Here is a 14,152-nt window from a genome sequence, read left to right as displayed (position 1 = left end):
CACGTCTCCCCGCCAAGGAGGGCCCGCCCCGGGCACCGCTCGCCCGCAGCCGCCTGAGGCGGAAAGGGCCGCGCCGGGGGGCGGCCGCGCTCCTACCTCAGCGCCGCCGCGGCTGAGGTGCACCAGCGTGGCCGAGGCCTCATGAATCTCGCTGCCGTCGAAGACGCCACAGCCGGCCAGCACCACAGCCACCCGCTTGCCCATGGCGGCGTCTGAGACAGAGGGTGGCAGCCAGCCGCAAGGCGGCAGCAGCTCACAACGCCGCAGCCCACAGGAAGGTGGGGGAGAGGGGGAAGGGATACGGCACTGCGGGGCTGGGGCGGGCAGCACCGCCCCCGAGGCAGGGTGGAGCCGGGGAGGCGCGTCGCCAGTGCGCCTGTGCTGTCCCGGCCTCCATTTTGTGGTGCTGCGTCAGTTCTCCTTTAACGTCCGAGGTCTGGTTCTTGCGCCTTGTACGTGTGTTACGCTTGCACTTCCAATACTTGAAGGGAGCGTATAAACAGGAGGGGGAACGGCTGTTTACATGGGTGGATAGTGATAGGACAAGGGGGGAATGGTTTTAAACTGAGACAGGGGAGGTTTAGGTTAGATAGTAGGAGGAAGTTTTTCACTCAGAGGGTGGTGACGCGCTGGAACAGGTTGCCCAAGGAAGTAGTGGATGCCCCATCCCTGGAGGCATTCAAGGCCAGGCTGGATGTGGCTCTGGGCAGCCTGGTCTGGTGGCTGGCAACCCTGCACATAGCAGGGGGGTGAAAACTTGATGTCATTGTGGTCTTTTTCAACCTAGGCCATTCTATGATTCTGTGATATGACTCTACCCTCTCTGCCTGCAAGATGTAGCTGGAGTAGGGCTTACGTATCATTAAGACGTGTGGGAAGTCTAGGTGTTCTTTGGTTTTCAAAGGAGCAGGCTTGTCTGTTTCAGGTTTCATTTCTCTTCTGGCCTGCTTACATGAAGGAGCAGCAGCCACCCAGCTGAAGCCGAGAACATGTGTGTCCTGTGGATTTTTGACTGTTGTTCCAAAAGATGCATTTCCCCTTGCTGCAGACATGCCACCATTTCAGGATCCCTCACTGCAGGGGCTAGCGATCTCTCCTTGCTAGGACCATTACAACACAGACACCAATATGAGGGATGCTGCAAAATGGCGATTACTGAACTTCAGCAGTATCTTATATACCCTCCAGAGTCCACTTGTCAGAATCTTATTGGTGGGTATCAGTCCAGGCTGCCCAGCACCAGTCCAACCATTGGCCCTTCATTGTTACATTGTTCCATGGTGGTCATCTCCAGGTGGCGGCCATCTTCTTGTTCCTTATCTTCGTCCTTCAGCTCCTTCTGCCTCATTTAGTTTCTTCCTCAAGGCCAATGGACATACTGTTCCAAGCACGTGCCACAATGCTGAATGGCTCCCATATGTGCTTATCATGAGACAGTCCAGCTGCCTGCACCATGACAGCCCGAATCCCCAGTTAGTCGCCTAATAACAAACCCAACACCCCTTGTTGCCTGAAAGTAGCTGTGCTCCCTGGAGGACCTGGAAAAGGCTCAGTGAGGCCCTAGCTTTGCATCATACAATCATTAAGGTTGGAAAAGACCTCTGAGATTACAAAATCTAACCTCAGCCTGCCCCTTCCATGTCCACTGACTGTGCCCGTCAGTGCCAAAGCTGTACATTTCTTGAACACATCAAGCAACAGTGACCTCACCTCCTCCCTACGCCTTTTCCCTATTGCTTGACCACTCTTTCATAGAAGAAATCTTCTCTTATATCCAACCTAAACTTTCCCCAGTGAAACTTGAGGCCATTCCCTCTATTCTCTCATTAGTTACAAGGGAGATCAACCCTCACCTCACCACAGCCTTCTTTCAGGTAGTTATACAGCACAGTATGGTCTCCCCTGAGCCTCCTCCAGACTGAACAAGCCCATTTCCCTTAGTTTCTCCTCAATAAACTAGTACTCCAGCGCCTTCATAGCTTCATTGCCCAACATTCGTGAGTGTTCTCTGGGCAAGGTCTACAACAGCAAACAGCAATGAAAGCATTTGACAATGGGTTCACCTCTTAAACCAGACCTCTCCAAGGTGTGAAAACACTATGATGGGGGAAAAAACCTGCTAGTATTGCCCTGCCTGCACTTGTCAGCCCTAATGACTGCCTAGCCTCAGCTGGGGCTTGGCCATACACCCCATGGGCATCCAGAGGTGAACTGAGCTATGGTGCAGGTGTGTTTGTATGTCTGGTCTGATCTCCTGATGTCCTGATGACATCCTCCCTTTCAAAGCAGCATTGCTTCCGCTGCTCCCTGACACTTCGAGATGTAGAACAAGCAATGAATGACATTTGGTGCCTGATTTTAAGTAAACACATTTATTTGGAGTGGAAAAGAGGATTCACAGCTCTGCTGCCATCGGTTAGGTTCAGATTTAGGGTGCCAGTGCCTGACAAGTGTTGATGTTCAGAACTAAAGTAGCTGTTCCAAACTGCAACAGGGTTTGCTTTCTCCTTTCTCATTGCTCCACACTGTGATTCTCATAGGCAGAGACAATAAAATACTGTTTTATAATTGGAAAACATAGAGTCTTCTTGTTTCAGGAAAATATTTATCTTTCAGTAATTCAAAGAAACAATCTAGTCAATTAGAAAAACATAGGAATCCGATCAAGTCCAGAAGATGATATTTGTGACTAATCTCAGTTTTTCCCTGGAGCCTGCTAGTGGACCAAGATGGAGATCAGCTCTGTGAGTTGACAAAGGGCACGTTGTTATGTTTTAAATATTTAACTAGGCAGCTGCTGACTCAAAGTGCTGGCATATAAGCTTTTTAAGCTCAAGTGTATTTATTCTGAAATTCATTAATAATTTACTTTCTGTTTTAAAGCATGGTTCATAACATAACCTAGCTTACGTGAGAAGAAAAAAACAATACTGTATTGTGAAAGTTTCCTGTTGGATGCAGTGAAGTGAAATAGAAAAATGCTAAAACATGAAGAAAAAAACCCAAAATTCAGTATGCTTTGCCATCTTAGTCATCTGACCAACACTTCCAGCAACCACTGCAGTGCCTGAATGCATACTTAGCAGTCTGAACTGCAAACATGTGGAGCTCACAACTAAGAACTGGTTCATCGTATTTCTAGTTTGGCTAATGAGCAGTTCTGGCGCCTTCATTATGGCACTTTGCTTCTCTGCATTCTGATTTTACAAAAGGGATAAATTATGCTTCCCTTATTTCATGAAGCACTGCAAGAGTTGCACATAAAAATCTCTACAACTATGAACTACTGTCACATTGCACACTAATTCATGTTTTTGAACAGGACTAGCACCTTGAATGACGGTGAAGCTAGGAAACAAGTAGTTTCGTATTTTATTTAATAAACAGCAGAAAGGGCATCATTATAAGGCAGACAAAATACATGAAAATGAAATATAGAAATCCATGTGTGTACAGCTAATTTTTATGTAGTATTAAATTAATACATAGTACTTTACTACATATATTTAAAAGACAAGCCATACAGAATCAGGTAGCAATGAAGTAGGATGCAGACATATAGATAACTGAAGATGTTAATAGCCCTGCTGCCTTACAATTTTCTGAACACTTTCAGTAATTTCAGCATTACTCAAATTGATATTCAGTAGCATATTCTGCAGTTTTACATAAGACACAGGGTTTTTCACCTCAAATTTGGTGGTTTTAATATATTCTAGCTTAGTGCTGAGTAGAGAACAGATAGTTCCCGAGGAGCTCACATGAAAGGAGCAGTGGTATTTCTGACTCCTTGCAGTCAGAAGTGCGCAGTGCACTAACCAGCACTCCCACTGCAGATGCCAGCTACCTAATGTGAGAAACACGCTCAAGATAAAAATTTCTAATCAGGCAAAGATCTCTGCGAAGGGCAGTTTATTCATTATTGCAATAAAGGGTGCACACCCCGTACTGACAAGGGAGAAATTGTGCACCTAATCAGTGAAATCCATTCCATTATAAAACCTGGGTCCAGTGCCTTCCCTGGCACTCATTGGTTGAGCGTCTCAGGCTCACAGTCTTACGATGCTGCTGCTACAGTACATTTCCATACAATGTCTGTTAACAACCCATTGTTTTTAGGTATGTTCTGTACTTTCTGTGGCGATAGGAGGACAATATTTTCAAAATCAGCATTCGTTCTGTCCTGTACCAGACTCTCCCCCACCCTATATAACTACCTTACCTAGTGCCTGTGCCAATTCCACCTAGGTCAGAATGGCCCAGTCTCAGCTTTACTCTGTTCAGTTTTCTTTGTGAAAAACAACTTGTCCTACACTACATACAGAAATAGTGGATATTTCCACTGCAAAACATAATCTACCTTTCACACTAATAGCTTCATGGACTCTAATTCCTGTTTGAACTCCACTGATCTGGGGGGAAAAAAGTGTGTTTTCTGCACAGATGCTGCTGGCCATTGTATCTCTTAGCCAGAGATAAACTGATCTCAGCATTGTAAAAATGTGAGAATAAGCCCCTATATAATACCTATCCTGTAAGTTGTTAAAATCAGCTTGTCTTTTCCTTTGGTGCTGGGTTCAGGTTCCTCTGGATAAATTCCAGTTCTAAAGGCAGGTATTCAATGTACCTTGTGAAACAGCTCCAAAGTAGCATTTAAAACCACACACTAGCCTGCTAAAATTATATTTGATTTATTAGCTTCAACTCTAATTATATTGTATGTATTGTGTGTTATTTTGCATTCCGATACTAGGTTTAGTAAATTAGTTTTTCTCATCAGATCGTTGCCGCTGTTTTTAATTATTTTGGGGTCCCCTGTTTCCCTTTCCGGAGGCGTGGATTTTGTGACATCCCTCCGCCCTGCTGGTCAGGGAACTTGGCCAAACCAGCCCATAAACCGTTGGCACAGCTAAATTACAAAACTGCATAGTTGCCTAAATATCCAGAAACTGAAATCCTCATTCAGTCACGTGATGTTTTCGTATTCAGTCATTGCAAAATTGTCTTTGGCTGTGGGGAGACAAATAACAAACATACAAATGCAGCTGAGTGAAACTCTAAGTAGCACACATCACTGCTGTTTTCCATAGGAGTATTCTACTGCACATTCCTTCATTTCCATTTATACTCTGTCTTCCTTCACAGGTGCACTGGGGACTCATTCCAAGAAAAGAACAGATAAACTTTTAGCACCTTGAGGACCAGAGACATGTTTAGGGGCCAGCAGCATTTCTCTTGAGAGGGAAGACTAAGAGACCTGGGGCTATTCAGCTAGAGAAGGCTGAGGGAGGATCTGATCAACGCTTATAAATATCTAAGGTGTGGGAGACGAGTGTACAGGGCCAGGGTTTTTCCAATGAAGCCCAGCAACAGGGCAAGGGACAATGGACACAAGCTGGAAAGTAATTAGTTCCATGCCAACATGAGGAAAATCTTTATGGTGAGGGTGACTGTGCTCTGGGACAGGCCGCCAGAAAGGCTGTGGAGTGTCCTTCTATGGAGATATTCCAGACCCAACTGGAATAACCTACTGTGTAACCTACTGTAGGGAACCAGCTTTAGCAGGGGGTTGGACTCAATTATCTTCAGAGCTCCCTTCAAACCCCTGTATTTTGTGAGAACCCACCAGCACCACACCCACTGCCCGCAGCTAACGCTGTACGCTGGTGCCTAACGCAGCATCACGTTTTAAAGAACGATTCAAGACACACTTTTCCGAAGCGCGAGGAAGGAGAACAACGTCACCCCTGCGGCTTTACTGCCCCCACACGTAGCAGTGCCGCGGCCCGCCACGCTCTACAGCCCGTCCGTCCCTCCACAGCCGATCCCGCTCACACGGCCGAGGCCTTTCGGGCAGCCCCGGGCTGCGTGGGCGGGCGCAGGGGCGGCCCCCTCCCGCCCAACCTCCCTCGGCCCCGCCGCCGCCTCAGTCGGCCGCCAGCGCCCCCGGCGCGCCACGGAGCCCTGCGGGCCGCCATGAGCTCCGCCATCCGCCACCGATGGCTGCTGCTACCGCTACTGCTGGCGGCGGCCTGCGGGCCGTGCCTCTCGGGCGGCTCTCACGCCCCGCAGCGGCGTTGGCCGGTGCCTTACAGGTGAGTGACGCTGAGGGGGGGAAGGTACGCGTCCCTGCTCCCAACCGCCCGCGTTGGCGCAGGCGCGCTGTGGGGCTGCCCCGCCTCCCGACCTGCGGCCTGTGACAGACGGGGCGGGGACCGGGGCTGAGGCGGGGCTGAAAACGCCTCTGTGCTTTCCTGGGTGCCTGGTGGTTTTCACTAAATTACGGAGGGCTATGCAGAGATTCGTATTTTTAATAACAGTAGGCTTACGTGATTTGTTGCTAGTGCTGTGCTTGGTATGGTGAGCTCACAAGTAAGAGAACAGGCATCAGGGATTGGCCAGAGAGCTGCCTTTTTCCTTCCTCTATCTGTAGAAATGAGAGCTCTTGCTTCAGACGTGCTTGTTTAATTCATAGAATCATATCATAGAATCATGGAATGGACTGGGTTGAAAAGGGCCACAGTGATCATCTAGTTTCAACCCCCCTGCCATGGGCAGGGGTCGCCAAACACCAGACCAGGCTGTCCAGAGCCACATCCAGCCTGGCCTTGAATGCCTCCAGGGATCGGGCATCCACAACCTCCTTGGGCAACCTGTTCCAGTGCATCACCACCCTCTGAGTGAAATTCCTGTTTTAATAAAACGTTGTGAGGAAATCAGGCTGCCTTGGTTTGGCTTGCGGTCGAAATTCACTTCATATTCCGTTTTATGATAAGTGGAATGAAATAAAGTCCTGATTGCTGCTACACAGCACTTACCTCCAGAAGGCCAGCACTGCTGGTGAAAGCAGGGGACTGTGTATTACTGCATTAAGCTGAAGGGAATGGACAGGGCTTTGCATGAGCCCCTTCAGAAGGAAGGCTACACAGTTGTGTATTTTTCAGGAGTTTGCTGTTTGTAGAGGCAGATGTTACACAGTTTAACTGCTGTTTAATACATAGCATCATACAAGGGCTTCGAGTGGAAGAGACTTAAAGATCACCTGCTGTTGGCAGTCCTGCTGCCCACCAGATGAGGCTTCCTGGGGCCCCATCCAGCCTGGCCTTGAATGCCTCCAGGGATAGAGTACCCACCAGCAATCTGACCAACCTGTTCCAGTACCTTACCACTCTCTGAGTAAAAAATCTACTGAATATTTGAGGCTCTGAAAGCTTGAGTATAATTTCTACAGTTACATTTACATCAGGTAGTGCCTAAGGAATTGATTTTGCAGTCTGGAGTCTTCCAGATTTTCCAGTAAGCTCAGTACTTGCAAGATAGGTCAAAATCACAGTACAGACCTTTCAGTCTAATGCTCAGAAATGCAGTGTTTTAGTGCTTCATAACTTGCTTGTTGTCGTGTGCAGATGCAGTGGGAGGGGAAATGAAAACTTAAGGTATTTTAGAAATAGGACTTAAATGTATGGCTGGCGTCTGTTTTCTGGCTGTGTATTTACTTTCTAGCTTTCACCTTCTTAACAGGAATATAAGAACCTTTCTGTAGGTGAGGTACAGTGAGTGAATCTGAAGGAGATGGGGAAAGAAAGACTTGTGAGTCCTATGTGTGCCTCAGCAGTATTACAGACTTGTACTCTCCAAGCATTATATCATCTATATCACAGTGTCTAGCTTTGGGACGTACCATACACCTGAGCCCTCTGACATAGGCTTTTAGGAAGTTAGAGGAATGACTCCAGCAGTGAAGCTGTGCTTATTATTGTCTGTGCTTCTCTTTCTCAATACAGGCGCTTTGATTTCCGTCCAAAAAGTGATCCTTACTGCCAAGCTCGTTACACTTTCTGTCCCACTGGCTCTGCTATTCCACTCATGAAAGAAGAAGATGTTATTGAAGTGTATCGATTACAGGCTCCAGTATGGGAATTTAAATATGGGGACCTACTTGGACATTTGGTAAGGTGATGTTTTTGTTTAGCAAAGCTGTAGCAGGAGATTCAGACAAAATTAACAGCCAGGGTCAATAATGTGAAACTTACTAAAGAACAGTAAGTTTCTGGGAAAAGTTACAGAATTCACTTCAGCAAAAGAAAAGAGTATGACCATCATTGTCAGTGGGTGTGAGTGTGTTTCACAACCAAGCTGCACACTGGGAGTATTTAATATACATGCATCATTACAATTTGAGTTTCTTTACTGCAGAAGCAGTACATTTTCTTGGATATTATGATTTGATTATGATGAATTCAGGTCTAGGTGGAGTTGTACAAATATGATAGAATTTCAACTTCAACAGTATTTATAGCTGTAACTAGCATACATAAGCTTCAGAGCTTGATCCCTAATGAACAAAGAAATATTAATGAACATAAAGCAGCAACATCAAAACAAAGTACAGAGCCAAAAATAGAGATAACTTCAAATGTCTTTACCTTACTTGTTAAAATGAGATTGAATGTATGAATTTACTGTACAGCTTTAAAAATAAATATTTGTCTCAGTTGTTTTGTGGCTTTCATTGCTAAGATCTGTTGCTGCTAATGCAGTTTTGCTCCTTATTTCTTTGATTCCTTTGTGAGGTAAGCATCAAAAGTAAGTGTGGGTTTTGATGTTGAGGTCCCACTGAGTGCCTCCAGATAACAGAATGCACGATGGATAGATAAACAAGCACTGAGACAGCCTGATTCCGTGTTAGAAGTATGTGCATGATTCCATCTAGTATGTTGTGCATCAACACTATTGAAAATGGGAGTAGGAGCCACTCCCCCTCTTCCCACCCTGCTCTGAAGTATCTGATCTGGTGTGCTGGTCAAGCTGCTGGCATTTTTATAGAATTATTTTTCTTTCTGTTAAAGTTTTTGTTCTTTTCCAGAAAATTATGCATGATGCTGTGGGTTTTAAGAGCAGTTTAACTGGCAAAAACTACACAATGGAGTGGTATGAGCTCTTCCAGCTTGGGAACTGCACGTTTCCACATCTCCGACCTGGAATGGATGCACCGTTCTGGTGTAACCAGGGAGCTGCTTGCTTTTATGAAGGAATAGATGATGCACACTGGAAGGAAAATGGAACTCTTGTTCTCATGACCAAAATATCAGGTATATTTCAGATGCTTTGGATGTTGCAAATATTATAAAATGCAGTCAACTTTGTCTTCAGGATAAGAAGTGTCTTTTCACTTATGGCTATTTGTAATGTAAGTGGCTGATTCTGCTCATTTCAATGCTATCTCTGCACTACTTTTATAACAGAAAGGGATATGAGGATGCCGCCTTTTGAACAAGACGCACTGAAGTGTTGTTAAGTGGGTGTCATTGGAAGTTGCTATGCAAAACCACTTGAGTCTCCTCACTATAAGAATAGAAGAATAGCTTATACAGAGAACTCATGGAGTTTTCACATGCTGTCATCAAAACAAAGCCCTCTATTGTGAAGGAGTAGATGACTGCTGAGAATGGAAAAACCGGTGAAAAAACGTGCATTACCAAATAAGTAATTAAGGCATATTTAAGAATATTCATAGATGTAAAAAATATTCATCTCAGTTTCCATATTCCCCATTTTGTGTCATAAAAGCTGTGCAAATGTCCTTAGTAAAAGGTCTTTTCTCTTATATGTCATAGAACAAAACCAGGATTTATTCCGCTAAATTCATGGATGATCACCAGAATAACTTCCTGGTATATACTGAAAACTGAAATCCTAAAATGAAAAGGTCATTTAAATAAATAAGGTTGATGACAGTAGTAATACGGTGAACGAGTTGTGAACAAAGCTTCCTGAGGATTTGAATAAAACAACTCACTTCTAAAGGTGATGTAGTAAGCGGTACAAGGCAGCCTTCAGTATCCGATAACAGTGGGTGTGTGTTGGGCACAGTCTCTACATTCTCTCGCTGCTTTAGCAAAGAAATTCTAGGTGGCTCTTTAAGTAGTGAAACTGCTTTCCTGTGAGTTTGTATCTCGTGACCAAAGGCTTCAGTGCCTGATGTGGTTAGATTGTTTTGCGCAAACACTAAGATAAATATTTCATACATTTGTGGAATTTGTAGCGGTCTCTGTCTGTGTGGATTATTTAATGGCTAAGTAAAGAGAGGCACTGGTGCCTCTGGAGGTATTGTTACTGTCTGAGGCTGTAAGCAAGCTTCCCATGTCCACAAAGCTGATAGGAAGGTGGCATCTCTGAATTTGACTAGGATTCTGAAAGTTGCCATGGCAGAATGTGTACAAACACAGGCAGACAGAATTATGACCTGTCTGACCTGATAAAAAGCCTCTTTCCTCTTCAGAACCCTAATGGATGTTTGGTCATCAGTGTCAGGGGCCACAATGAAGCATTTTGATTTTTTTTTTTTTTTTTTTTTTAATGCTGTTGACCAGGACAGTATTACATAGGGTTATGCTTCTTTTGTGGAGGTAGGGCAGGGATATCTAAAGTTTGAGTTTCTGACAGTCCGAGCATCTTCCAACAGATTATCAGGGAACCAGGCATGAACCTGTAATATTTTTGGTTAGCTAAGGTTGTTAAAGCCAGAACTTCATGTTAAGTCCATCTTGGTCTTGTTAGGAGAGACAAATCCTGTTCAGTGACGTACATTGCATGATACCCCCTGGGAAGCTAATCTGATAGGAATTATAAAAGGGAGCTGCAAAAACAACTACAGTGTACTAAGTGCGGTTCTTGATGCAGATTCTAAACCAAGTAGTGGACAGTTAAACAGATTGTCATGTTTACTGTGAAGCCTGAAAACTCTGAAGTATGAGGAACAAGTTACAAAGGAGCAGCATGAGAAGACAAGAGTGCAGAGCTGTCATTGCTCTGCGGTATCTGCCTGCATGCATGCATGCCTTCCCTTGGGTAAGTGTGACATGCATGTCTTCTGTAATGAAGAGTGGGCTTGGAAACAAGACCTACACAGCTTGTGTTGGGGGACTGTGTGGAGCATGCAGCACTGTCCCTGAAGCTTGGGAAAGATATTACATTAAATAAATGTGAGAGCCTGTTGTTGTGTGTAGGGCAGCATTAGTGACAGACACAGATCTCTCATTAGCCCAAGCACAGTCACACAGCAGTGACACTTGCAGCTGAAGAAACTGTGGCTTAGAACAGCCCCAAGGTTGCAAGCTGTCATATGACTGCCTTCTGATGTATTGCATTAAAAAAATGTGGCTGTGTTATGAATGTGAGGTGATAGTTGGATCTTAGTCAAAGACAGTTGTACCCAGAGCAGTGACTGAGGGAAGAGCTGAGCTGAAATGTATGGCTAAGAATATGGGGGAAAACACACAGATGAGCCTTGTACTTCACATCTGTTTTGAGGAGGCAAATTCATCACCCTGTGCTATGGCAGAGATGAACTGAGTTACAGATGTTTTTCCCATTTCATTTGTGAAATGGCTCTTCAGCAGAACATAGAATCATAGAATCACAAGGTTGGAAACGACCTACAAGATCATCTAGTCCAACCGTCTCCTCATCACCATTGCCACCACAAGCACTAAACCATATCACGCAGCACGTCATCCAGATGCCTCTTGAACACTGCCAGGGACGGCGACTCCACCACCTTTCTGGGCAGCCATTCCAGTGCCTGACCACTCTCTGAGAGAAAAAGTTCTTCCTTATGTCTAATCTAAACCTCCTCTGATACAACTTGAAGCCGTTACCCCGTGTCCTGCTCGTTGCCTGGGAGAAGAGGCCAAATCCCTCTTCACCCTCATCTCCCTTCAGGAGGTTGTAGAGTGCCATGAGGAGGTTGTAGAGTGCAATGAGGGATTTCAATTAAGTATTCCAGTTGTACATATATACAACTTAAGTATTTAAGTTTGCTCGTCTTCATGTACCACTCCTATGTTTTGGCTTAGTTTGACGTTCCTGGCTGAGGAGGTATCAGCTATCCCAGTCAGAGGTTACTTAGCCTTCTTTTGTGAAGAAGCATGAAAAACTAGGCCTCGAATTACAAAATTTAGTTACAATTATAGGAAGGGCAAAAACACCTGTTGCTCTGGTGAATACTGTCAGCATATGTTGCAGATAGTACTACCTGCTCTGTTTGTCTGCATGGATAAAATGCAGTGATGAGTGTCACTTCTCCGAAGTTTAAAAGTTCTGGCATAGTAGCAAGGGACAGGTGTTGTGGTTTTGTGATTTTTGTTGTCAGTATTCCACATCAGAACATCATGTAAAACAGTGGGTGCTAAAGAGTTAATGTTTTGGTTCCATGGACTGCTTTTCTGGGGCATTTTGGGTTCTCAGAGGGGAGGTGAGGAGCAGAGCAGCATTCCTGGAGGACCTGGTATGCAGAGGAAGAAAGGTGGAGTTCCTGGCAGGACACCAGCAGCTCTTTCTCGCTGACTCGAACTCTCTTTGTTTGCCATGGAGAAAAAGCACTTACATTCCCTGCAGTCTACTAGCGTAAGACTACTTGTCTACTACCTCATATTTTGAACACTCTTTTCTCTTTCTGTTTGTTTAATTCTGTTGGATGTAGTAATTTACCGTTCCTCTTCAGATCGTTGCCGTTATATTTTTTAGACCCTTCTGCCATCTCCGTAACCTTCCCCCTCTCCTGGAGTGCATGGCCTGCCCGGGGCCAGCTACACTGCAAAAAGTGGGGTAGTTTTTTTTCCCCTCTCTCTTTTGTCTCTTTCTGGGTTTGCGCCCCTGTCATGGATTCAGATCTAGAGCTAACTCCATAACAGACATGGCAGAAAAAAAAAAAAAAAAAGCCATTTGGGCAACTTACATTTACGGATAAGAAGTTACTTTTAGTTTATTCAGTGAGTATGAATTCTCCCTCCAGCATATATCTTGCATCTCTGCAGATAGGTAATGTGGTAGGTAAACTTTTGCAGAGAAGAGAGGTGAACCTGGAGAGAAAATGTTTTGATCTGTATATTTGTTCCCTCATCTCTATAATGCTTATTTCCATCTCTTACAGGAACCATGTTTAATGAAATGGCAAAATGGGTGAAGTACGACAATGAGACAGGCATTTACTATGAGACTTGGACAGTTCAAGCAAGTCCTGAAAAAAAATCAGTTGTATGGTTTGATTCTTATGAATGCTCTAAATTCATACTGAGAACATACCAGAAGCTGGCTGACCTGGGAGCTACGTTCAATAAGATCCAAACAAACTACACCAGCATAATATTATTCAGTGGAGAACCTGTTTACCTGGGAAACGAAACATCAATTTTTGGACCTCTAGGAAACAAGACGCTGGCAGCAGCTATAAGAGACTTTTACTATCCCTTCAAACCTCACAAGACAGTCAGAGCGTTTTTTGTGGATCTCTTAAAAATAATTGATCGTGTCATCTTGAATCATCAGTTTTACCTCTTTTACAACTTGGAATACTGGTTTTTACCTATGAAGTTCCCTTATCTCAAAGTTGTTTATGAGGAGGTACCTTTGCCTGTTGGAAGCAAAACATCTTCTGGTGTTTAATTGCTGACAGCAGAACTAAACTGTGCTTTTGCCAGAAAATGCCTGAGGATTTTGGAGCACTCCTCTGATGGTATTAGCAGTGAAACATAAAACGCTTTTAATTGAACTTGTTTGGGGCAAGTTTTGCTAGGCCACAGAAAAGAATCTGCCTTCTTGCAAGTTGAATAGCAGGGATCTCTGACTGACAGCTCTTTACATGTACGAACACCAGCTGCCTAAGGGCAAGCTGGTGTGGCTCCAAGCACAGACCTGGCTTACAGAGCTAGAGGCTGAGCAAGAGGCAGCTGCCACACATGGCAACAGCTGGCACCTGGCTGCCACTGGATGTGGGACAGGAGCTGTACAAGGACTTTCTGGTGCAACCAGTTCTGCTTTCTGTTGGGGCTGCCTTGAGTGTCTGTTTCCTTCAGTATGTGCCTTACTGTGTTTCTTTGGTTTCTATGACTGGAACCTATGAGCTGTTCCACATTTCATGAAGGAGAGGTTTGGTGAGGTGAAGAGACAGCAAGTGTGTTAGATGGTGTGGGGGGGTATCTTGTCACCACTTCGCTTCCTTCACCTGCATTGTCAGCAAAATACAGATGTTTCTTCCCTGAATTTGTGTGACAGTTTTCTATCACAGATAGAAGGCAAAGAGCCTGTTATAATGTAATCTTATAATGAAGCCTGTTATAATGAAGCCTTGCAGAAGTAGCAAAATTTGGTT

At 44.8% G+C, this 14,152-nt stretch overlaps 2 protein-coding genes across 3 annotated transcripts in view; one reads left to right on the top strand and one right to left on the bottom strand.

Annotated features, from left to right (window-relative positions):
- FBXL3 (F-box and leucine rich repeat protein 3) overlaps nt 1-14,152 on the bottom strand; it is a 51,707-nt gene that overhangs the window by 4,392 nt on the left and 33,163 nt on the right. Inside the window, exon 1 of one of the 2 annotated variants that reach the window (XM_052664382.1) lies at nt 97-290. The exons of the other annotated variant lie outside the window; for it this stretch is intronic. Coding sequence (XP_052520342.1) covers nt 97-204 — 108 coding nt within the window. The 5' untranslated portion in view covers nt 205-290. Of the gene's footprint in view, nt 1-96; nt 291-14,152 lie in introns of those variants that run through there. 2 annotated transcript variants of the gene reach the window in all.
- Nucleotides 5,908-14,043, top strand: CLN5 (CLN5 intracellular trafficking protein). Its single transcript, XM_052664445.1, has 4 exons — nt 5,908-6,095; nt 7,785-7,950; nt 8,867-9,092; nt 12,935-14,043. The coding sequence occupies exons 1-4, from the start codon at nt 5,977-5,979 to the stop codon at nt 13,444-13,446; spliced, it is 1,023 nt and encodes a 340-aa protein (XP_052520405.1). The 5' UTR covers nt 5,908-5,976; the 3' UTR covers nt 13,447-14,043.

Source organism: Tympanuchus pallidicinctus, unplaced genomic scaffold (assembly GCF_026119805.1).
Source record: "Tympanuchus pallidicinctus isolate F22 unplaced genomic scaffold, pur_lepc_1.0 scaffold6, whole genome shotgun sequence".
NCBI classification, from domain to species: domain Eukaryota; kingdom Metazoa; phylum Chordata; class Aves; order Galliformes; family Phasianidae; genus Tympanuchus; species Tympanuchus pallidicinctus.
The sequence above is the reverse complement of the archived record's forward strand: the minus strand, read 5'-3'. Positions and strand labels throughout refer to the sequence as shown.